Below are 22,835 nucleotides of genomic sequence, written 5' to 3'. Positions count from 1 at the left end.
AATTATTAAACTCTAGATTTACCAACTAACCTCAATTAATTTTATTCACTTAAGTAAATCTATTGTTTAATAAATTAAAACTTTGTAAATAAATAAATAAATTTTAGGATATAAAAAAGTAATTAATATATGTAACTAAATTCTTCGCATTCTCTTCATCTATCTTAAAAATTCAAAGATTAATTTATTTTTCTAAATATTTTTTATGTTTTGCTAAAAATCTATTAATAAATCCTAAGTTGATTTTTTTAAAAAATTTCTAATTATTTTAGATTAAATGTATCTCAAAACTAAATAAAGTGTTTTATGCTTTTAAAGCATAAAAAATTCTAAAATAATATTATAAAAAAATATTTGTTTTTTTAAAGAGTACAATTAAACCTGAAAAACTGGACTTCCTAAAAAAATAAACACTATTTAATATTTGGCATAAGCTTTTATCCTAAATTTAACTTTTTCATAATAAATTTCACAAATAAACTGGACAAGTTTATATTTTTGGCAAAAGATTTAGTCTTCAAGATGCATTGTTGAGACTGATAAAAAAAATATTACTTAAACAGATAGTATATATTGAAGCAAATATGATACCATCGTTTAAAAATTTTATTAAATGATATAGATCATTTAGGAATACTAAATATTTCTTAAGGCTAGATTATTGGCCAAGTAAGTTTAGCCACTTTAAAAGTGTTAATTAATATTAATTCTATACAAACTCTTATTATAATTGATTCAAAGCTCATAATTTTATGATCTTATTCAATATTATATTTCATAGGGATATTTTTTTTTAAGTTACATTCAAGAAATTTCATCATTTTATAAAAAACATATAAGTTTGATATAAAATTAAATCAAATAGCAAATACTTTGATAAGTTTACAATTTTATATTGCCAAAGATTATTTTATGCTTAGATTTTTTATTACTTAGTATTTATATGAAAATGTGATCTCAAACAAAATAAATATTTTTATGTGGCTTTAATCTATTTATTTTTTAAAACTTTAATTTATTTTAAAATTATTGAAAAAAATTAAAATACTTGTTGTCTATATAATTTTTGTTAATGCAAAAATTAAAATTAAAATGATTTTAAATGAAATAATATATTAAGTAAAAAGTTTAATTTTGATTTTTATTTACTATTTTACTGAGGAGAATATTTAATTGAATTTTTTTTTAATCAATATCTGCGAAAAATACTAATTCAATCTCTTAAGTTAAATTCCACCAATTCAAAGTTGGCTTATGAATCAAAAATTGATTAATAAATATTTAGAAAATAAATTTTGTAAGATTATTATATATTTTAAAAATTGTGGTATTTTATCAATTTTTGCAAAAGATTTAAACACAATCAAGCAAATTTAATCACTTTCATTTATTTATAGTAAGCGCTATAAAGTAAAATTATACATTTTAAATAATTTTGAACTATTTGGTAGGTTACATTTGAATTAGCTTAACATGTAATCAACTAATTTTACATAAATTAAATCAAATACAAATAATTATTTAGTTTGAAAACCACACATATAATTATTTATTTATATATTACAAAGCTATTAAATTTCATGGCTATCAAAATTATTATAGAGTCCTTGCAATTTAAAAAATATTTATACTCCAGTATTCGAGGTATTTTGGTTTATAATGATAATTGTTAACAAGAGAGCCTTTTCAAAAATACATAAAAAGTATTGGTGGATAAAAAGTAAATTAATTAAAGCAAATAATACTACTGCAATTTTCAAGATACTAATTAATATAAGTAATAACGCAATATAAAAAACAATAACTAAGGTTATTTATTTTAAATAAGTATACATAGGAGACATCAAAAAAGAAGCAATAAATTGTTTTACATAATAGCTTTGCATTTAAATTTAAGAGCTAAATGTCGTAAGAGCAAACAGTTTTAGAGTCCAATGCAATTTAATCTTTGTAAGAGTTATATTCAGACGATGGCGAAGAAAGTTATGTTGATGATAATTTAAAGGTCAAGAGTCCAGCCTTTTCAGGATGGGACTCTCCCCACAAGAATCATTTATAATTTTATAGTGAGTAAGCTGAAAGGAGTAAAAGCAACAAGAGAGCTTTTGAGTCTCCTGTTAAAGCAAAAAGTACACTTTCTCACTTAAGTGAAAACCTATAAAGATATCATTTTTAGGCCTTTCACTTAAAAAAAGAGAGTGTTACAGATGAAAAATAGGAAGCAAGTTTGAACAAAAACTAAGAATAAATTCTTTCATATCAAAATAGAAAAATATAGTTCTAAAGAAATAAATTTAACAGATACACTGTAACTGAAGGCATGAAATAAGAAGAGGAAGAAAAGTATGAAGAAATAATTTAATAGAACGGTTTAGAACCTTTTGATTACTATACAGACAGTGTTAGTTAAAATACTTTCAAAAAGTAAGCAAAATTTTAGGATAGCTAATATCAAGATTAGCATTTGTCCAAGACAAGCAAATCATTTAGCATATATACCGAATAAAATCTTACATGCGATTCAGTTTAGACAGAATAAAGTTCAAGATATAACTATCGCAGAAATTCAAGATAGAATTTTTGTAGCAGTAAATTGTAGGAGCATAGATAATAAGCAAATTTATCAGTAAATAATATTAATCTCTACTAAATTGAAGAAACAGCACATCCTAACAAAGATTATAAGTCTTCCTTTAGGACCATATGGAAAAGGCAAGAAAAACTAAGTAAATCATAGAGCAGGAAAGGCTCCTTGGAGTAAATTTCTGAAAAGAATCTACCTTGCTCATATTAATCTCGCTTAGAAACAGAATCTTGCCAATAAATTAATCAAAGTATAGAACACATTGACCCATCTCAATTGAAAGAGAATTTGGCAGAAGAAGAGAAAGAATTTCAAATACAAAAGTGCTTATTAAAGCCTGAGACAATAAGATTGAAAAATATTTGCTAAAAATCAAACAGTTCTATTTAAAAGGTATAAAAAAGCAAATTGAAATAAATAAATTTATTTATTTATTTAACATTGATTCAGTAAATCAAGTGTGAGTATATTACTAAACTTTTTACTCTATCAAATACTTTTACAATTTAATTTATAAATTGATTACATTTTAATTAATTAAATTATTATCTTAAAGGAAAAACATTCAGATTTCTAACTTTTTGACAACTCAAAGATATAGACTATTTTCAATAGCAACTCAGAGAGCGAAAACTCAACTCAAGAGTCTACCAGAAAAAGTAGTGCTAAATCAGTTTTATTAAACAGCAATATTGACAAAAATTTCACTTACTCAAAGAAAGATTTACATGCAATTCAATCTAACATTGATTTATGTTAAAAAAACTCTAAGAATGATCAATAAAAGCATATTATAAACCAAAATGAAGAATCAAATATATTAGTTAGTGATTTAATAGTTCCAATTCATAATAGAGTAAAGACAGAGCAATAACCACGCAAAAAATAAAATATAAATAGACCTATAAGCAATCATTGCAGTAATCTTTAGCAACAAAATGGAGCAGCTTATTGCGATAATTAAATGAGACTCTTTCATAAAGTCTCCATAGATGAATCAATTTAATTAGACCAATAATAAACTACTTAGAATTTTTATAAATCATAGGTAAATACTAACCAAGAAATAAACCACAAATCATTTAAACAGTATAACATACCAGTGACTTTAAGATCTCGTTCTCTATAGAAGAGATAGTTCAATTCAAGGAAGACTTCTAATGCTTCTACAAATTCTAGAAATAACAGCACTACAATAAATGATACTTTGTTATTTAATATTTACAAACCTCATCAAGTACCAGAAATATAATAAAAAATAAATGCTTATATACAAAGTTAAGAAGAATAGCTAAAGATATAATATTCCTAGAATTAAAATTATCAAATAAATGATCAATAAAACAAATATATCATCTAATCCCCATTAAAAAGTAAGAACTACCGAAAATATAAGCCCTAATTTAAATTAGAAACATAATCACTTAATTCAAAATCTAATACTTTGAATGATAGCCAGCTAGGTAGTGTGCTAATTCATTCTAATTTCTGAATTAAAATATCATCATATATATATTCATCTTTCCTCTTTTCAATCTTAATTCTCTTCCTATTTAACTAACTAACTAACTTACATAATTTTAGTATAAAGAAAATTTTCAATTTAAATATAGTATTTTATGTTAAAAAATAAAATTAATGAAAAATAAATAAATAAATTTTATTATTCATTGATTAAATTTCTTACTTTTTATGCTTTTTAATTAAAATAATTATATGGTCTATTCTGAAATAATTCATCATTTTTATTATGAATATTATTAAGATAACAAAAATTAATTTAAAATTTTTAAATAGCTTTAAGTGTTAGTTTTGATACATCAAACAGAGCAATTTAATAAATTAAGTCCTATATGACTACCTTAAAATCAAATTTATTTACCACTTTTATTAATGTTTTATGAATATTATAGTTGCTTAAATAATTTAAAAAATAAAAAATTAGATCTTTGCAAAACATCTAATTAATTTTGAAGAAACAGAATATAAAAACCCAAAAAATCCAACCAAATTTTTATCTATTTTTATTTTGAAATAAAAAATATTCTTTATACCTTATATCCTCTTCTAAAAGAATGAATAATTTTTAAATAAATAAATTTTTATTCATAAGTACTAAATTTTCAAAAAAATATAAATTATTTATTAAAATAGATTTTAAAAAAGCATAATTACAAATAATGATATATTCATGATGATTAACTAAATATGCTTAATTTCCAATTATAGAAACATAATAATTTTTATTTTAAAGAGTAAATTGTTAAAACTCTCTAATCTGAATTAACTAATAAATAAATATATTAATTAAAATGCATAATATATCAAATCGAGCAAGCATGTATAAAGTTAAAAATAATTTTTAATGTTAGAATTTACATTTTTTTCTATTATTTATTTTTAAATTTGTTAATATCTGATAAATCCTTAACTATTCTTTGTCGAAATTTATATTTATCTATTCTTTCTTTCTTCAACTTTTTTATTTCTCAATCTTCTGTTTCTGATATATCTTAGTTTAAGAAAAAAATTATATATTTTTTATTAAACATTATCTTTTATCAATTTCCAAAATCTTATTTAAAGCAATCAAAATAAAAACAAAGTAGAAACAAGATAAAGAAAGCTTTTTCAGTTATCGAAGGATTTAACCATATAGAAAAAATGAGTTAAAGAACACCTTTGATTTTAATTTTGCTAAAAATTCCTGTTAGCGTATTTCTATTCATCTCCTAATTTAGTGGTACTTTATTGTACACACCTACATATTTGTATTTTCTTGCAATTAAGGTACTTTATTTTTGTTCTTTGTTTATATTTATAAAATGATAATTCAAAAATAAGTCCTTCGTTTTCAACTAAAAATTTGAGAGCAGTTCCAGCTTTTATGCCATGTTCTTCGTTCCTAGGTATTTAATTAATATTTCTTAAAATAAATCTAAATTTTATATTTTCTTTTAGGGCGTTGTTAGTAGCCTTGGGTTTTATATTTGCTATTGCGTAAATGCTGTTCGTTTACAATTTTATGATGGACATAACTCATTAAGAGGGTAGTTTAATGCAATATGTAACTCTGTTTTCAACAATATTTTGTCTTTCTTTCCTATTTAGGAGAGGATACAAGTAGCTGTTTGAGAAATGGAAGTTTCCTCAATTAAAAAGTGTAATAGAACACCTCGAAATCCTACTTTTATTTTTGAAAGATATGCTCAGCTTGGTTTTAACTTTGGTATTAACTTAGAATTTATTTTAGAGGGATGCGTTTTTTAATAAAAATTGAATTTATATAGGTTGTAATATTGCTCATAGTAAGAATAAGAAATTTAATAAATTACAAGTAAAAGAGCAATTAATAAAATCAATACTTATTATTTGTTTGGAAGATGGCCTACTACAGCTTATTTGAAGATATTGGATTACTAGGATATCTGTTTCTCCACATTTTTAGGTGGAGATTACAGTTGACAAAGGATTAAATGAAATAAACGAAGTATAAAATTTAAGAATTGTATATTGTCTACGAATAAGTATTCCATACTTTAATAGAAATTGTTTTAAGTCCTCTGCTTTTAATTATGATAATATTGAGTAAGTTTTCTAGAAGGTCTGTAATATTAATGATAAAAGTTTTTCCTATTGAAATGTAATTCCTAAATTAGTAATATTTTTAATAGTTATTAAATAATCTTCAAATAAATAGGGTAAAGAGAATAGTTTTTGATCATTTCATAGAGTTCTTATAGGAAACAATTAGATTCTTTCTATTTTGTGTTGGATGCTTAATCCTTCCATATAAAATTAAGCTTATTCCTCACATTTTTAGTTTATACGATGAAATCTTTAAATAAATAAAAGACTAACTCAATGGAAAAGAATATTAAAATCACAGTCTGGAGAATTACCTCAAGCTGTAATAGGAAGCCAAAGATAATCTAAAACAGCCTGCTATTAAAATGCAGAATTATTTTATTTTAACTCACTTATTTGACATAATAGCTATAATTTGCTTATTGTTACAAGCTGTGACAATTTTTTATTTAAAAAGGCTGAATTTAGTACTAAAGAAAGAATAATTATCTTACAACTATTTTCAGAAATTTACAAAAGAATATGATGATCAAATAAATTCAATTAGAAAAGAAAGGAAATTGAGCTACTCAAATTTAAATTTACGTGTCTAAGGAATTATTATAGGTAATTATTAAATTTTTGTTATTTTTTTAATATAAAAATATGATAAATTTATAAAGTTGGGTTCTTGAAAATGCTATTTGACATTCCTTTTTATATCATTGGACTATTATCCATTATTGTTGCACCATGGAGAGCTATTGATTTTAGGTCAAGTGAATATAAAAAAATGAAGTATATGGATAGAAGAGTTTTTGCAGTAAAATCCTTAGTGAATTCTGTTATTGACTGGTTTGTAATCATACTATTTGCTGTTGCATTTATTTTTACTTCATTATTTAGATGGTCTTATATAAAAAAGACAATCTCAGCAATTCTAAAGAATGATAAAGCTAATGCTATAATTCCTGATTCAAATTTTGAGAATTATAATAACGACTTTATATTTAATAACCTTTAGTTATTCATGATTGATTATTTTATCTCAGCTTTATTTGACATTTTTTACTCACCTTTGTTCTTAATTAGTTTTTCTCCTATCTATACAATTAAAATATACACATAGATTTATAGTAGTAATGATATAAAGTAGCATGAACTCACTAAAAGTAGAAGAGTCATTTTTACTGTGCTAAAATATTTATTAATAGACTTATCGTTTATTCTTTTATTCGCTATTATCAATATTACATATTACAAAAGAAGTTATTACTACAGCCAATTATAAAAAGTAGAAGAATCTGCTTTAAACTAATACTTAAAATAATAACGTATTGAAAATTAAAATAATAAAAAGAATAAATCTAATTAGGACTAATAGCTTAAGAATAAAAAAGATAAATAAGATAAGGAAAGCAGTGAATAGCAAGATTCAGATAAAAATGAATCATAATCTTAAATTAAAGACATGAAAGTCAAAAATAAACTTTAACAACAAGTTAAAGAAAAAGATCCAGTCAAATAAAATAATGATGAAGTTCAAGCAATAGGATAATCTTAAATTTCTGAGATTCAAAAAAAATACTTCATAAGAACATTAAAGCTAGGTTTTCTAATTCTAATATTTTACTTTATCATTCTAGATATAATTTCATTAATCTCTCGTAGCTTTATTCTCTTAACTTATGTAAAAGAGAAAAAATATCGCTTAGTTTTATCTCAAAAACTTGAAGAATTGCAAAAGAAAGAAAAATGTGATTTTGTAGATATTATCATCGATTATGAACATTTTAAGTTCAAGCTTAAATTTAAAATTTCGATCAAACTTGCTATTTAAATTATAGTAGCCTTTTTATGCATTTGCTTTTCTGTAGTTTCTACTTGGAGAATACCTTTCTTGATTATGATTATTAGAAGTAAGTTCTTCATAAAATAACTTATTGGGAAAGAAAAACTAAAAACACCTATTCACTTTTCTATCGTTTATGGAATTACTTTTGTTGCTTATATTTTAGATTTGATATATTTTCCATTGATACTGGTATCTTCTTTAATGAATCCACTAGTTGTAGTTAATTACATAAAAAACATTACCTACAGATACAGAGAGAAGATAAATGAAAGTCTTATGAGCTAAGTTTACACTCACAAAAGAATTATATTCCATTATGTCTTTGTATCAGCACTTAGAGACATTACTATGATGTTTAAATTGATATGTGTTTTATTAACTGGTATTCGTGTTCCATTTTTAATCTTAATGTCTAGAAAGAATTTGTTAAACATCAGTTCTATTTATACAGAATTTTATTCAATGGTTAAACCCTAGAGTAATAAAATTTCTTCTCAAGAATCAGAAGCCAAAAAGTCAAAGATAGGACAAGCTATTAATAAACTATCTAACAAAATTAATGAAGAAAAAGATGAAAATAAATAAAATTAATAGTAAGTTGATTCGCTTACTGAGTTCATTAAAGAGAGGTAATATATGTCAAAGAAGCTTACTTTTAGGAAATGCGTGAATGTTTCATTTGTAGAAATGCTATAAGACATTCCTCTAGTTATATTTTCTATTTTGATTGTAATAGTATTTCCATGGAGACTTTTTTCAATTATTCGCCTCTGGAAACAAACATTATTAAAAATACCCTAAATAGAAGACTAATATGGTCGAGTAAAATTATAATCAGTGAGAACTGACTTAATAAGGCTATTTGGTAATGTCTTCTCTTACGACTTGCCATGCATAATTTTGAACTGTATACTTATTTTGAGCATATACAAAATTCCTAAGGTAATCCACTTGTTAACATTCTAATTGAGAAAAACATTTAGAAAGAAGAATACATATGCCTATGATATTTTGGAAAATTTTGATTATAGGAAAGAGCTGAAGAAACAGGTGAAGTAAGTTTGGTAGGATGTTTAAACATGGTCATAATATTTAATAATTCACTTGCTTTTTATTAGAATTAAAAACTTAAGACGTAGATTAAACAGGTTTGATAACAAGAAATAAACATTAGAAAAGCTAAGGCTGTATTCTCTGCTTAATCCTATACCAGTTGAAGACCGTCCTACAAGAGCTTGTATGTAAACTCTCTCTTTTAATGTGTATAGTAGAATAGCCGATTTTTTGGATGTTAAAGATTTAGGTTCTATGCTTTTAACAAATAGAAAATTGCATATTTTTACTAAATAAGAAATAATTTGGCAACATTTATTTGAAAATAAGTTTAGCTAATTCAACATTCACTTTTACTAAGATACATTCAAATTAAAATGCATTGAGGGTTATATTTATGAACAAAAGTAGTAAATAGGTAAGCCTATTTCCGAAGAAATAAGAGATGATATCATAGGTAGAAATCATATTATCTTCGATGAATACTTATTATCACTATTCGAGTTTCCAAGTTTTTTGGCAGAAGGATTTTCACAAAAAGTATCTAAACTTTTATTAGCTCTTCCTTAGAATTAAGCTTCTTACAACCAACTAAAATAAAATTATAATAAATCTTACTATATAAGCTTTCTTAGTAAAAATGTTGATAGCATTGTTACTGAAATGGTTTAATTCGAAGTTAATGAGTAGGGACTTTTGTAAAAGTAATAAATTTATTTATTTAAATTAAATTAAAAATTTTTTTTTAAGTTTTTTTTATTTAACACTTCAATTAATTGAATGCTTATTGAATTAATAAATTAATTTTCATCTTCTAAAAATATTATTTTTTAAAAGTTTATTAACAATTTTTTTTGAAAAATAAAAGAGAAAAAAGTGTTGTTTTTATTCAGAGATTTATTTATACATTTTTGAATTTCTTTGAAAACTATGTTTATTACTTATCGTTATTCCCTTAGAAAATTCTAAAAATTTTAAATGCTGGAGATCCTAAAATCTACCATCTAGATCATATTCCTAGATAAAATTTAATTATGCCATAAGAAGCTTAGCCTTACCCTACTTTTAAGTCATTAGTTTACTGCTTCTTTTAGACTTTTGGCTAGATAGCTATTCTTACTTTCTTCTAGACTTTGTTTTTAGGTTGTTTTGAATACAAATACTTTTACTTAGGAGGTTCATTTTTAGAATCTATATTCTGGCCAAATCCACTATTTTTGCTAATACAACTTGTAGCAAGCATATATTTAATTATCCACTAAAGAGTGTTTTTGCTGAGAGTGTATTTATATTTTAGGCCAATAGCTTTCTATATATACTTGTTTAAGAAGATAGCCAAATTTGTAAAATACGTTCTAACAAAATTAAAAAATATGTTAAAAGCAGCTACAAGTAAATTGTTTAAAGGTGATATTCTTACAAAATTAATATTTTTAAAAAATAGAACCACTCTATGACGCAGTTGTTGAACTAATAAGGATATTTATTAAATTTACTTCTGTTTTTAAATTTTTTACAAAATTAATAAAATTTATCTTTAAAAAGTTGGTACACATTACAAATACAGTAAATTATTTTTTAAAGAATGCTTAAATTTAATTTAGTTTTTTTTATTAGCTGAGACAGATGATAAGATTTAGCAAAAATGGATATTATTAACTCCTAACAAATGTTTTTTACTTCTTTAGCAAATTTAATCTATTAGGAGATCTTATATTTACTATTTTTGTCTTTGTTTGGATGTTTTGGCCACTTGCAATCGCCTACCACTTTAAGCTAACATCGTTATGGATATCTGCAGTATTGATTAGTCTTGTGTTAATGGTGAAAGGGTAATTTGTTTATTTAATTCAATATGAAACTAAAAAAATTTAATTTAATTATTAAAAAGGTATTTATTGATTAAAAAAATTTCAGCTAAGTGAGATATATAATTTTTTTTATATAATTCAATCAACTAAATTCAATGAATATTTATTTAAATAGCTTTAAATCAATATTTTTTAATTATTTAACTTTCTGTTTGACTTTTATCTGAATACGATTTATAAATATAAACAAGCAATTTTTAACAAAATTTATTAATTATTTATATTTTATCTAAAACATTTAAATTATATTAAAAATCATACAAATCTAAGCTTCATTATGCTGAAGTTAATCTCACTTTAATATTTATGTGTTTATTATTAGTTAAATTTTTACTTTAAAATTATATTTATCAATTTCAAAGAGAAATAAAATTCAATAAAGTGAAACTATGATTTTAATGAATCCTATACCTCTATATCGAAATGCAAAAATAGTTACAATATTTATATTTATAAAATTCAATTTTTAAATCATAATTAAATTTTATAAATTAAAAATACTTTCTTTTTAAAATATTCAAAAAATAATAAAAAGTTTAGAAGATATTATTAAAAATTAATGTAATTGAATTTAAAAAATTTATGATTAAAAAAAAATATCAATTTATTTATTTAAATGCTTTAATTTATTTAATTAAATAAATAATTGAATTTGTGATTTTATTAAATTTATAAAATTATTATTTCATGATTTATAAATTTTTTTGTTGTTTAAAAACAAACTAGTATTTGAAAATAATCTCTTAAAATAAAAATATTGCTGTCCATAAAAATAATTAATTAGCTTATATAAAGTGAGAAGAAAAAAAAATAATTAATGAAAAAGAAATGGTAAAATTTAAAGAATCTTTAATATAAGGAGTAATGAATGGCTATTTTGATTATTATATTTTCCAATAAATTTTAACTCCCATAATTTGACTCAAATATTACAAAAAAAAATTGTTAATAAAAAAGCAAATAAGTTGTTAATTAATTATTTATCAAATTTCAACCAAATTTTTTAAGTCTTACTTATTATTCATAGAAATAAAAAATATCTTTGATAATAATTTCGCAATTTCATCAAGTGCAATTAGCCCTGTAGAGTAAAGCGCAAAATGATATTTAATAGCAAGACGCTCATAAACCCTTTTAATTAGCGTCCTGCACCTTAGAGTCATAGATAGAGCTCTGGAAGCCCAAAAAGAAGGTTTTAATTTATAACTTTAGCTTAATAATGGATATTATAAATACTTTTAAATTTTTATAAATAGTAGTAGCAATAAAAGAGACGCAATAAATAAAAGTAATTATAGAGTCTCCAATTCAATGAATTTATAAAGCGGAGAAGATTTTTATGATGATTAGCAATACTACACACCAAAAGTAGAGAAGACATAAAAAAAGAAAATATCTTCCGTATCAGGATCTCCTGCTTCTAAAACCACATCAAAAAAAGGAAAGAAAAAATCTAAAGACAAAAATGATACAGCTAGATATCTCCCTTCAATAGAAAGTTAATAAGTATAGAAGTTAGCAGAAAATTTAATGGATCAGGAATAGCAAACTATTTTTTCTTCTCCTTAAAAAGAAAATTTGTATCTCTAAAGAATTAAGCTTTAAGAAGAGTATAATGTATTGCAAGAAGATAATATAAAAGCAAAAACAAGGGTATAAGCGTTGGAAGTAAAAAATTTAAAGTATAAATAAATAATTTTACTAATAAATTATAATTAAATAGACTAATATGTAGCTTATGGCAAAGAGACTATCTGAGCTTAAAGAATAACAAAAGGCAGAAATGCAATCTTCTACATATTCTAATAAATAAAAGCAATAAAGTATCTCTGGAAGAAGTGATTCTAAAGATAAGCCAAAATAAGAAGAACATGTAATAGTTTTACGACTAGTAAATGAGAAATTAATTTATTTTTAAGATATAATCTATGAAAGAAATGAAGAGTAGCTTAAAAGTTACGTAAGAAGAAGGAATGTATAAAGAAGATTAAATTGAGAATATAAAAAATGTACTAAAGCATACTGAAATTGGTGTTTTAGAGGATCAAAGGATGGCTTTTTTTGAAAGTGTTATCTCTTTAAGATAAAATTTAGATAAAACTTTACTGCATAATAAGCTAGCTTAGTTAATGTATTTATATAGTTAATAAATTATACTTAGCTTAATTTTTAAATAAATTTAGAAAGGACAAAAATTTAGATGGAGTTGAAAAAGTATTTAGTGAGAGAACTCATATTTTATAGTAAGATAAATAAAACCTTGCAGAATAGTATTAAAAGTTGTGGAACTACAACTAGTAATGGATAGTAAAAAATTAATGTAAAATTATTTGTATTAATTGGTATTTTAGTAAAAAATAGAATCTAAGTAGTTAGAAAGACATGAGTTAAAGGTAAAAGTTAAGAAGGTAAATGATGATTTAGACAAAGCTAAAAAAGATTACCAAAAGCTATTATATAATCGTAAGGAAGGAATTTAATCAGCTCCAAAAGCTTTAGCTAAATTAGTTTAGAAACATTAAGAAGATAATAGAATAAAGTAATTTACATATTTATTTTCGTTTTTAATTAAGCTTGTTTTATCATTCAAATAATTTAGAGATTTGTAAGCAGAGCATGAAGCACTCTTACATATTGTTTAGGACAAACAACAGCAATTATCAATGAAAGAAGACGAACAGCTAAGGTATGAAAGAAAGTCAAAAGAAGAACTTGGAGAGGTCAAAGTTGTCAATAGTGATTTAAGAGAGAAAATCTTAGAGCTTAGAAGATAGAATGATGTAAATAATTACATTAAACTAATTAAATTAATTTGGAATTTTGAAAAATTAAATTGAATATTTATTTATCATTTATAATGATTTTATTCTAATAAAAAGGAATTATTTAAGGAAATCAGAGTTAAAACATAAAAAATTATTGAAGCTCCTGAATTCGAAATAACTAAAAAGAGAAGGAGCATGATGATTGGAGTAAACCAAGAAGATACTATTCTTAATTCAACGAGATAAATTAGAAGACTATCAGATTTACTTAAGCATGACGATAACTTAGAGGGATTTGAGTTTTCCTCTATGAACAAAGCTGAATAAATTGCTCGTTTGAATATATACAAGTTAGAAATAAATAAGCAACATGAAAAAATATAAGGTATTATTAGAGGAGACAAAGATGGGCTTAAAGAAAATTCTCTTTCTGAGAATCCTCCTATTGATAAACTAAGTAAAACACCTGCTTAGCCTTTAACGCAAAATGAAATATAAAACAAAACAGTTCTTAATGACAATTTGGAAGACCTTCCACTAAACAACAGAAAAAGAAATTCTCAAAAGGTGCTAGAGAATTTAGCAATAAAAAGTCCCCAAGCTGATAGATTGCATAGTGAATTAATTAAGAAGGAATAAGAAAATTAATATAATAAAAAGCAAGCTGATTTGCTCAATTCGAAAAAAGAAGAAGACCTTCTAAAACTTAAAGAGTTAGAGTTGCTTGAATAATAAAAAAACCTATTATTGCAAAAGTAAATAGAAATAGACAAGTTAGAAGAATTAAAGAAATAACATCATGAAAAGGAGATGAGGGAAAAGCTAGCTTAATAATAAGCAATATTATAAAAATAAAAAACAGACGAAGAAAGAAAATTAGAGAAACTTATTAAAAATGATAAGAATGCTGAGCACAAAAATATGGTAAATTCTGAAATGGCTTAAAATGACAATTAGTAATATAAGCCAATTGATCCTAACTCAAATAAAGAAAATAAAGCTCTTCAAACAAAAAGACTTTCTGTATTAAGCTAAGATTAATGGAAATAAATATAGAAGCATATTGAATAACAAGTAGAAATGGGAGATAAAAATTAGGCAGAGAAAATAATCTCTTAAACTGTTTAATCAATTACTGAACCTAATGTAACAGATGGTGATTAGTTTGAAGTTGAATATGTAAATAATCCTAAGCATTATGTAGATTCCATAATTACTAAATTTGATTATGAAGAAGAGAAGAAAAAGTATCTCCAACTCATTTAAGATAAAAATTACAAAGAATTTCCAAATGCAGCTTTAAAAAATAGACACCTTGATTAAAATGTCACATAGAATTAAATTGATTTTTTAGAAAATGCACTCAATTTTGACTTTGTCTAATTTAGTGGAGATATCAAACAAAAAAGAGCTGAGAAGTCTCTTAATAATTAAAAGTATTTAATGTCAGGCCAGCCATTTTCAGATTAAATAATCCTATAAAGTATTTAACTTTTTCTTCATTTTTTACATTTTTAATTCATTATTTTAGTTCGAAAAATATTTTTATTCATTTTATACCGTAAAAACTCTGCCACCCCAACTAAAAGCCTAAGCTTGAGATGAATAAATTGTAAAAATATTGAAAAAAATGGAAAAAAATAATAAATGGTTTCCTCGGCTAAAATATGTCCAAAGAGTTGCGGTATTCTGGTTAAACCATTTTCAAAAATAAATAATTCTATTTGAAAATAAAATTTTATTTCTTATTAATAAAATATTTCACAGTTTTTATTTAACATAAAATTTATAGGTTAGGAATTTGATTTTAGTCACTTTATGAATAGTGAGGATTTAACAAGAAATTGTGAAGAGCATTACTCAAAAAAGAATATTTTAGGAAATATAAACTTTTTACTTTAAAACGAAGCATTTATTAAATTATTTACCAAGAACTTTTTGGTTATGTAAGTGCTGAATAAAGATTAATTTAAAATAGGAGAAAAAATTTCCTCATATTCTTAAGAATCTAAGGCTTTCAAGGGTTTGATCAACTAGAGTTAACAATAGGTGAGCATTTTAAAAATAGAAGTAAATAAAAAAGAGGACTTGGTGATGTACTCTTAAGATATATCAACCATAACATAAATGAAAAATCCTTTTATATTACATCCTATAGCTTCATTTATAGAAAGTAATAACTCAACAGACTCTGCAACATACTACAGAGTATATCCACCTTTTAAATAATCACTTAAAGACTACTTTACAAAAAGTTTATCTAAATTAAATTATGAAAATAAGCTGATGATTTCTCTATAAATTTGCATGGGAGTCTTTGCTATTCACTGTAAAAATGTAGTGATTGGTGGTTAAATAGATTTGGAAAATATAATCATACAAGAAGGAGAAAAGAATGTTTAATTAATTAAATTCATTTAAATTTTTTCTCCTGTTTAAGTAACAGAAAATGAAAATTAAAATTAAAACTAAAACTAAAACTATTTTAGATCTCCTGAAGCAGTCTATAACAGAATGCTTGAATTTAGGAGTGACGTATATTCATTAGGTCTCCTACTTTATAAAATATTCACAAACACAGATTCTACTGATAAAAATAAAATTTTAAGTGACCCAAAAGTACCTGCTTCAATATCTAAAGTTTTACCTTTATGTTTGTAAGAAAATTACAGAGACAGAATTAGTTCAGCCGGTTTATCTATTTATTTATAATATTTGCTTTTCTAAGAAAATCCTGAAGTAGTAAATAAAGTTATTTTCAATCCTCTAAATAATTTTGATACAAATGATGGACTTTTTGCTGATTCATTTAAAATACTTCCTTATGAAAATTCGAAAGCTGTACCTTTATAAGATAGAGGGTTTGTCTATCTAGAAAATGGTTGCTATTATGGAACCCTTAACAAAAATAAACAATTTAATTGCGAAAAATCTTACATTTTCTAATACGACCCAATAAATAAAGTTGTCTGTGCTTTCATTTCGAACTTCCAAAATAATCTCTATCAGTTTTCATTTTCTTTCAACACAAAGTAATTTTTAAAATTTGATTCAAATTAAACAATTTTAAATATGTATTTTAAAAAATATTTAGATTAGAAACTCTGAACATATATCAAAGAGAAAAAGATAAAATATGGTTCGCTGATTCAAATTCTTAAGAGTTGCTTGAAACGAAAAGTTATAAAGGATTCACACTGATTCCAGATGAGTTATAAATAAATTTCATTGATTTTGTGATTTAAAAAAAATTCAAGCTTCTTGATGATGCAGGAAGCCTTATAATTGGTGAATATGGATAAAATGGATTAAATGGAATAGGATGTAAACTAAATTAAAGATCTAAGCATATTTAAATTGGAATATATGAGCATAATCATTTTAATAGTGATGGTATTCATTATCATTAGAGTAGAATATATAACTACATGCCTTAAAAAGATTATAAGTTAAAAGACAGAGGTATGTGTGAATATTCGAACGCCTTACAAATAGGCCCATTAAAATAACCAAAGTATGCTCCTTCAATTTTCTTGAAATATACAGATAATAAAGAAGTATAAGCTAAAGTAATTAGAAATACAGTTGCTTTTAGGTAAATTTTTGTAAAAATAATCAGATAAATATTATAAATTAAAAAAAAGGATTGAATACATTCTAATGAACGAATTAGTAGTAATATGCATGTAAAACTAAAAAGTAGATGACCCATCTTCAGAAAGAATATTAGTAGTAACAAATAAAGATTTACAATTGCATTCATTCTTGCCTGCTTCTAACACCGCACAAATTTCAGATATGCATTTACAGCTTGGTTATCTAGGAATAGCTGTTAGTATAGATAGAGATGAAGTTTATATTGGGCATTTTGCATAAAATAGTAAAGAAATGGATAAAAACAACCTTTTCATCAACTAAGGATACTTCTTAACTGTAGATGAAATAAAAAAAGTATCATGTGTAGAAATTAAAAAGATAATAAACAATATAACAATAATGTGACATTTTATATTATTTGTATGTACTCTCACTTTAAATTATTAAGCTATTTTGCTAAAAATAAATAATCTCTTTTAAAAATATTTCAAGCTAATTTTAATTTAATAAACTATATCATATACAAAGTGACAATTAAATTTTATTAATTTGTTTGACTCATTAAAGATGAAAAAATATGATTGAAAATTAAAAAATGGCTTAAAAAGGAAAATATATTAAAGATTATTTTCATTTATGCATGTGAGTCAATTGAATATAAGCTTTTTATTTTCTGAAAGCTTCTTATATATAAAATAAATTATCATTCTTTATCATTATTATGTTCTTTATTCACTAAAATAAAAAGTAATAATTATAATAAAGTAATTTATTTTTACTTGAAAAATAATTGCTTCTGTTTCCATAAATTGCTTTGATAGTAAATTCTAACTTCTAAAAAAATAAACAATTTTTGCACACATTAATAAACAACTTTTTGAAGTTGTAAAACTTAAAAGAAATCGAATAAGCTATTTTCTTTTAAAAATAAAATGGCTGTTGAGTCAAAGTATATATTGATGTAAATAATTAATTTAAAAATTAAATAAGTATGGATTAAAATAATAAATAGATAAGTTAGTGAAATGTAAATACAAATTGATTTTTATTGGTAAGAATGTAGTTGGCTTTTGAATTTAAAGATATTTTGTTATTGTTAGTTAAATTGTTTTTATTCAGATTCAAATTCAAAAAATAACATCACAAACAAATAAAGTGAAGTTGTAATAAAATAATAAATTAACAATAATAATCTGTATTATATTTTGCTTAATTAATATTACGAAGGCTAACATTCAATATACTTACAACATTATGTAAAATAACTAGCCAAATTAGTAGTAGTAACCTTAACAAGCTACTGTAAATGCATCGCTTGTTGCCAAAGAGAAGGCTGAAGCAGCTAGAGCTTACATAGAAAGTAAGTTCTTGCCTTAATAATTTATTTTTGTGGATCAAAAATGAAGAATTTTAATCATATGTTTTTAAAGAAAAGTACTCTAAAATGAAAATAGTGGAGTAATAGCGAAAATAAAATTGGGAAGCAATCAAAGGTAAACTAAAGGAAATGAATTTGGATGATAACTAATCACAGCTAATTACTGATGAAATCAGATAGAAAGAAGCTGAATTTTTAAGAAAATAGTAAAAAATTGATTGAAATAACACAACATATAACTCTTTAAAAATTATGTTTAAACTAATAGTTTTATTTTTAAAATTATTTTAGGAGGTAAAAAATAACTACAAATGACTTCGAACCTCTTACCATCATAGGTATTTAACTTGAAAAACTTACTTAATTTACCATAAAGCTGATTCATTATTTAAATTACTAGGTAAAGGAGCGTTTGGTGAGGTGAGAATCTGTAGATGCAAATTAACAGGAGAGATAGTTGCAGTAAAAAAAATGAAAAAAAGCGAAATGGTTTTTAAAAATCAAGTTGGACACGTAAGAGCTGAAAGAGATGTTTTGGCCTCTGCTAACATTCCTTGGATTGTCGAATTAAAATATAGCTTCCAAGTAAATTAATTTTTTAGATTGATTAAATTAAATATATCATTTGAAATATAGGACAAAAAGTATCTTTATTTAGTTATGGAATTTATAGAAGGAGGAGATTTAATGACTCTTTTGATGGAAAAAGACATCCTTTCAGAAACTGAAGCTAAATTTTATATTGCAGAAACAGTAAATTTTACTTATTGCGAAATTTATTTCATAATCCAAACTTAAAATATTTTTTTTTAGATACTTGCAGTTGAAGCAGTGCATAAGATGAACTATATTCATAGAGATTTAAAACCAGATAACATCCTAATGACTGCTGATGGTCATATAAAACTTAGCGATTTTGGCTTATGCAAAGAAGCAGTAATTTAATTTTTTAAAATTTATCCTAGAATATTTTTCTAATTTAAAATGTTAATTATTTATTTTATAAAAACAATTTAATTCACTTTTTTAATTCAAATTTGATAATAAAGGACATATCTCCAAAAATAGATTTTGGTAGAAGAGATTTACGGGAAGAAAATGGAAGCAGCTCAGAGGCTGTTTTAACAAATTTACACTAAATAAATAAAGAAAGATTTAACAGAAATAGATAGAAGCTTTATTCTACAGTAGGAACTCCTGATTACATAGCTCCTGAAGTTTTTACCAATCAAGGATATAATGAAACTGTTGATTGGTGGTCTGTTGGTGTTATACTCTATGAAATGTTAGTTGGATACCCACCTTTTTATTCAGACGATCCTAAAACCACATGCATGAAAATTCTTAAATGGAGAAAATATTTAGACATTCCTAAGGAGGTTAATTTATCTGTGCCTGCTCAAGATTTGATTCGCAGATTGCTAACTGATGCAAATGAAAGACTAGGAGTTAATGGTGTATAGGAAATTAAAATTCATCCATTTTTCTAAGGGATAGATTGGAAGAATATCAGAAACTAAAAGTCTCCTTACATCCCAGAAGTAATTCTTTTAAAAATTTTTTGAGTTTATATTAATTATTTATTTTTTATTTAGATTAAAGGACCCTTAGGCTCTCGTTTTGATAAATACGAAGAAGAGGAACCTTGGAATTATGAATTCAACTCTGGATAGCAATTATAGAAGAATAGACAGGTAAATGATGAATTTAAAAAAAATAAATTAAAATAAAATTTTTAATATTAATAAATAGCAAGATATTAACTTCATTGGATACACTTTTAAGAAAGATGAAGAGAAATCTTTGCTCATATAAGCTTTGTAAAAATTAGATTCTGTACAAACTGAAATAGATGAAATAGTCAAACACAAAAAAATGTAGCAATAATAGCAATAACAGCAGATTTAATAATAAGTATAGTCCTAATAAAATCTATAGATAAATTAATAATAAATAAATTAATAGTAATTACAATCATAATAGCATTTAGCTTATTTGTAATAATAATAATAAAAGCAAATACCACAATAAGAATAGATCTAATAATAGCAAACAATTTAACAATAAATTTCAAAGTATTCTTAAAATTTATCTTCATAATAGAATTCTATTTAGTAAAAATATTACTTACCTTCAAAGCTTCCTTCTGCTAGTTAAAATAACAACAACAACAATACTAATAACACTTCTAGAAATTATAATAATAACAGTAACAATTTAAGCAGTACATAAAATATAAACCAAAAGTCATCTAATAATTTAAATTCCAGTGGTATTTCTCAAAATTAGTAAGATACTAACAATAACAGCTATCAATTGTAAACTTCATCAACAAACACAATTAAACAACCTTTGTCAGCTATTAATAGCAGCAACTATGTGAATATAAAAAATAATATCCAAAGCAACATGTCATCAAATAATTTAAGCTCTAATAATGTAAATGGGAAATTTTCATAGGTTATAAAATCTAAAATACCTACTGAAAGAAATACAAGTGCTAATAGCAGTAATAATTAATCAAATACTATTAAGAAATAAATTATGGGAGAAAAAGATGAAAAAACAGAGAGACAAATAACAACTTAAAGAAATAATTATTTAGGTAATCAAAATCTAGGATTATCCTAAGTAATCAATAACCAAAAGAAGACTTCAAATAATGTATTAAATAATTAAAATATGATGCAAACATCATCTTCAAATAATATAAGCTCTTAGTAAAATAATTACAGCTATAATAATCTCTCTTCCAATAACAAGTTACCTACTTCTTCTGGTACTTCAAACATTCCATCTTATTCATATATCAATTTGAGTTCAAGAAACTATGATATTTCATTAGAAAGGACTTAAAATATGAATTATATCAACTCTGCTCTTAGTTAAAATAGAATTAATACTGAATATGATTATTCTAAAGAAAGAGTATCAAAAGTTGCATAAATTACTCCTAGAGTAACTGGAAATAGTCCTATGCAAAAGTCTAATAATTATTAAGCTAACAATACACCATCATTACTTTAGTAAAATAGCAATAATAATTTAAATGGATATTCAGGTAGTAGTAATTTGGGAATTAACAATTACAATTTTTCCTAAGCAAATACATATCAGCTTAACTTAAATGCAAATTAACAGTTTGGAGGAATATCAGGTGTTCTACCTACTCCTACTCACCTCTAGCAATAATAATATTAAAATTTGCTAGAAAATTAAAAAAATAGTTATAAATTTTGATTTCATTTATATTTTACTTTTGTATAAAAAGGTTATTTCTCGTGTATAAAAAATTAAATTTATTTTATGTTTCAAATTTTTATATTAAAGCTAAATATAATTAATTATTTTATGTTAATAGAGAAAATTATTTTACATGTGAAAGAAGTAAAATTAAAATTTTGAAATATTGAGAGAAAAAAAGATGAATTTAACATTGATTTAATTTAATAACTTGCTTTTAAATTAATTCACTAAACTGAAAGATTTAATTTTAAAATAATTTTTTCATTTAAAAATATAATGAATTTATATTTACCTTATTCTATTCAACCTGTTGAAATATATATAAAAGTTTTATAATCATTAAAACTACAATAATTTGCAATAAAAAGAAATAAGAATAATTTAATTTTTACTTGCATATTATCCTTTTTTAAATATTCTTTTTTAAATATTGAAATGAATGAAAATATTAGTAACTAGATAAAACAAGGTATTTACTTTAATTTAATTATGAGGATTTATTTATAAAACAAGTTTGTAAATTTAATACAAATATTATAAATTTATATAATTATCAATTAAAAAATTAATATATAAACAAGTTATTATCATCAATTCAAATATTGATTTTAGGTTTTTTGAAGAAAATGTTTTAAAATTAATTTAATTTTAGTGAAAATTATTTTTTATTATTTATTGGTACAAAAAAATGAAATTTGATTTTTCTTAGTAACTATTTTGTATATTTTCTTCATCAATATTAAACAATCTATTTGCATTATATTTAGAAATAAATTTTTCATTTATATTTTGAACTTTTATAGAAATTTTAGCCTCAAAAAAAAAAAACAGGTATTTAAGAATTTTATTCTGTCCATCCATCCAAAGAAAATAACAAAAAAACTGATTATAGAATTATTGAATATTTTATATATCTATC

At 23.3% G+C, this 22,835-nt stretch overlaps 4 protein-coding genes across 4 annotated transcripts; all 4 read left to right on the top strand. All coding sequences in view use genetic code 6, as the record gives it.

Moving 5' to 3' along the window:
* Window positions 1-1,708: 1,708 nt before the first annotated feature.
* TTHERM_00283320 (hypothetical protein) lies at window positions 1,709-4,076 on the top strand (the record flags this gene model as incomplete). The annotated part of the gene is made up of 2 exons (XM_001018188.2): window positions 1,709-2,977; window positions 3,141-4,076. The coding sequence occupies exons 1-2, from the start codon at window positions 1,904-1,906 to the stop codon at window positions 4,074-4,076; spliced, it is 2,010 nt and encodes a 669-aa protein (XP_001018188.2). The 5' UTR covers window positions 1,709-1,903.
* A 1,172-nt stretch (window positions 4,077-5,248) lies between these two features.
* TTHERM_000283319 (F-box protein) lies at window positions 5,249-11,097 on the top strand (the record flags this gene model as incomplete). Its single annotated transcript, XM_012798162.1, has 9 exons — window positions 5,249-5,374; window positions 5,429-5,493; window positions 5,546-5,813; window positions 5,875-6,227; window positions 6,285-6,778; window positions 6,835-9,763; window positions 9,928-10,451; window positions 10,605-10,891; window positions 10,951-11,097. The coding sequence occupies 9 exons, from the start codon at window positions 5,249-5,251 to the stop codon at window positions 11,095-11,097; spliced, it is 5,193 nt and encodes a 1,730-aa protein (XP_012653616.1).
* Window positions 11,098-12,030: 933 nt separating this feature from the next.
* Window positions 12,031-17,697, top strand: TTHERM_00283300 (F-box protein; the record flags this gene model as incomplete). The annotated part of the gene is made up of 11 exons (XM_001018186.2): window positions 12,031-12,122; window positions 12,187-12,598; window positions 12,654-12,803; window positions 12,850-13,061; window positions 13,114-13,237; window positions 13,282-13,469; window positions 13,530-13,710; window positions 13,810-15,178; window positions 15,488-16,727; window positions 16,790-17,290; window positions 17,340-17,697. The coding sequence occupies 11 exons, from the start codon at window positions 12,031-12,033 to the stop codon at window positions 17,695-17,697; spliced, it is 4,827 nt and encodes a 1,608-aa protein (XP_001018186.2).
* Window positions 17,698-18,432: 735 nt separating this feature from the next.
* TTHERM_00283290 (Serine/Threonine kinase domain protein) lies at window positions 18,433-21,910 on the top strand (the record flags this gene model as incomplete). Its single annotated transcript, XM_001018185.2, has 9 exons — window positions 18,433-18,652; window positions 18,723-18,876; window positions 18,962-19,008; window positions 19,071-19,255; window positions 19,307-19,423; window positions 19,484-19,606; window positions 19,720-20,211; window positions 20,266-20,364; window positions 20,423-21,910. Exons 1-9 carry the CDS (start codon window positions 18,547-18,549, stop codon window positions 21,908-21,910), a joined length of 2,811 nt encoding a protein of 936 aa, XP_001018185.1. The 5' UTR covers window positions 18,433-18,546.
* Window positions 21,911-22,835: the final 925 nt, after the last annotated feature.

This window comes from Tetrahymena thermophila, assembly GCF_000189635.1.
Source record: "Tetrahymena thermophila SB210 genomic scaffold scf_8254600, whole genome shotgun sequence".
NCBI lineage: Eukaryota > Ciliophora > Oligohymenophorea > Hymenostomatida > Tetrahymenidae > Tetrahymena > Tetrahymena thermophila.
This window is presented reverse-complemented; position numbering and strand designations above follow the sequence as displayed.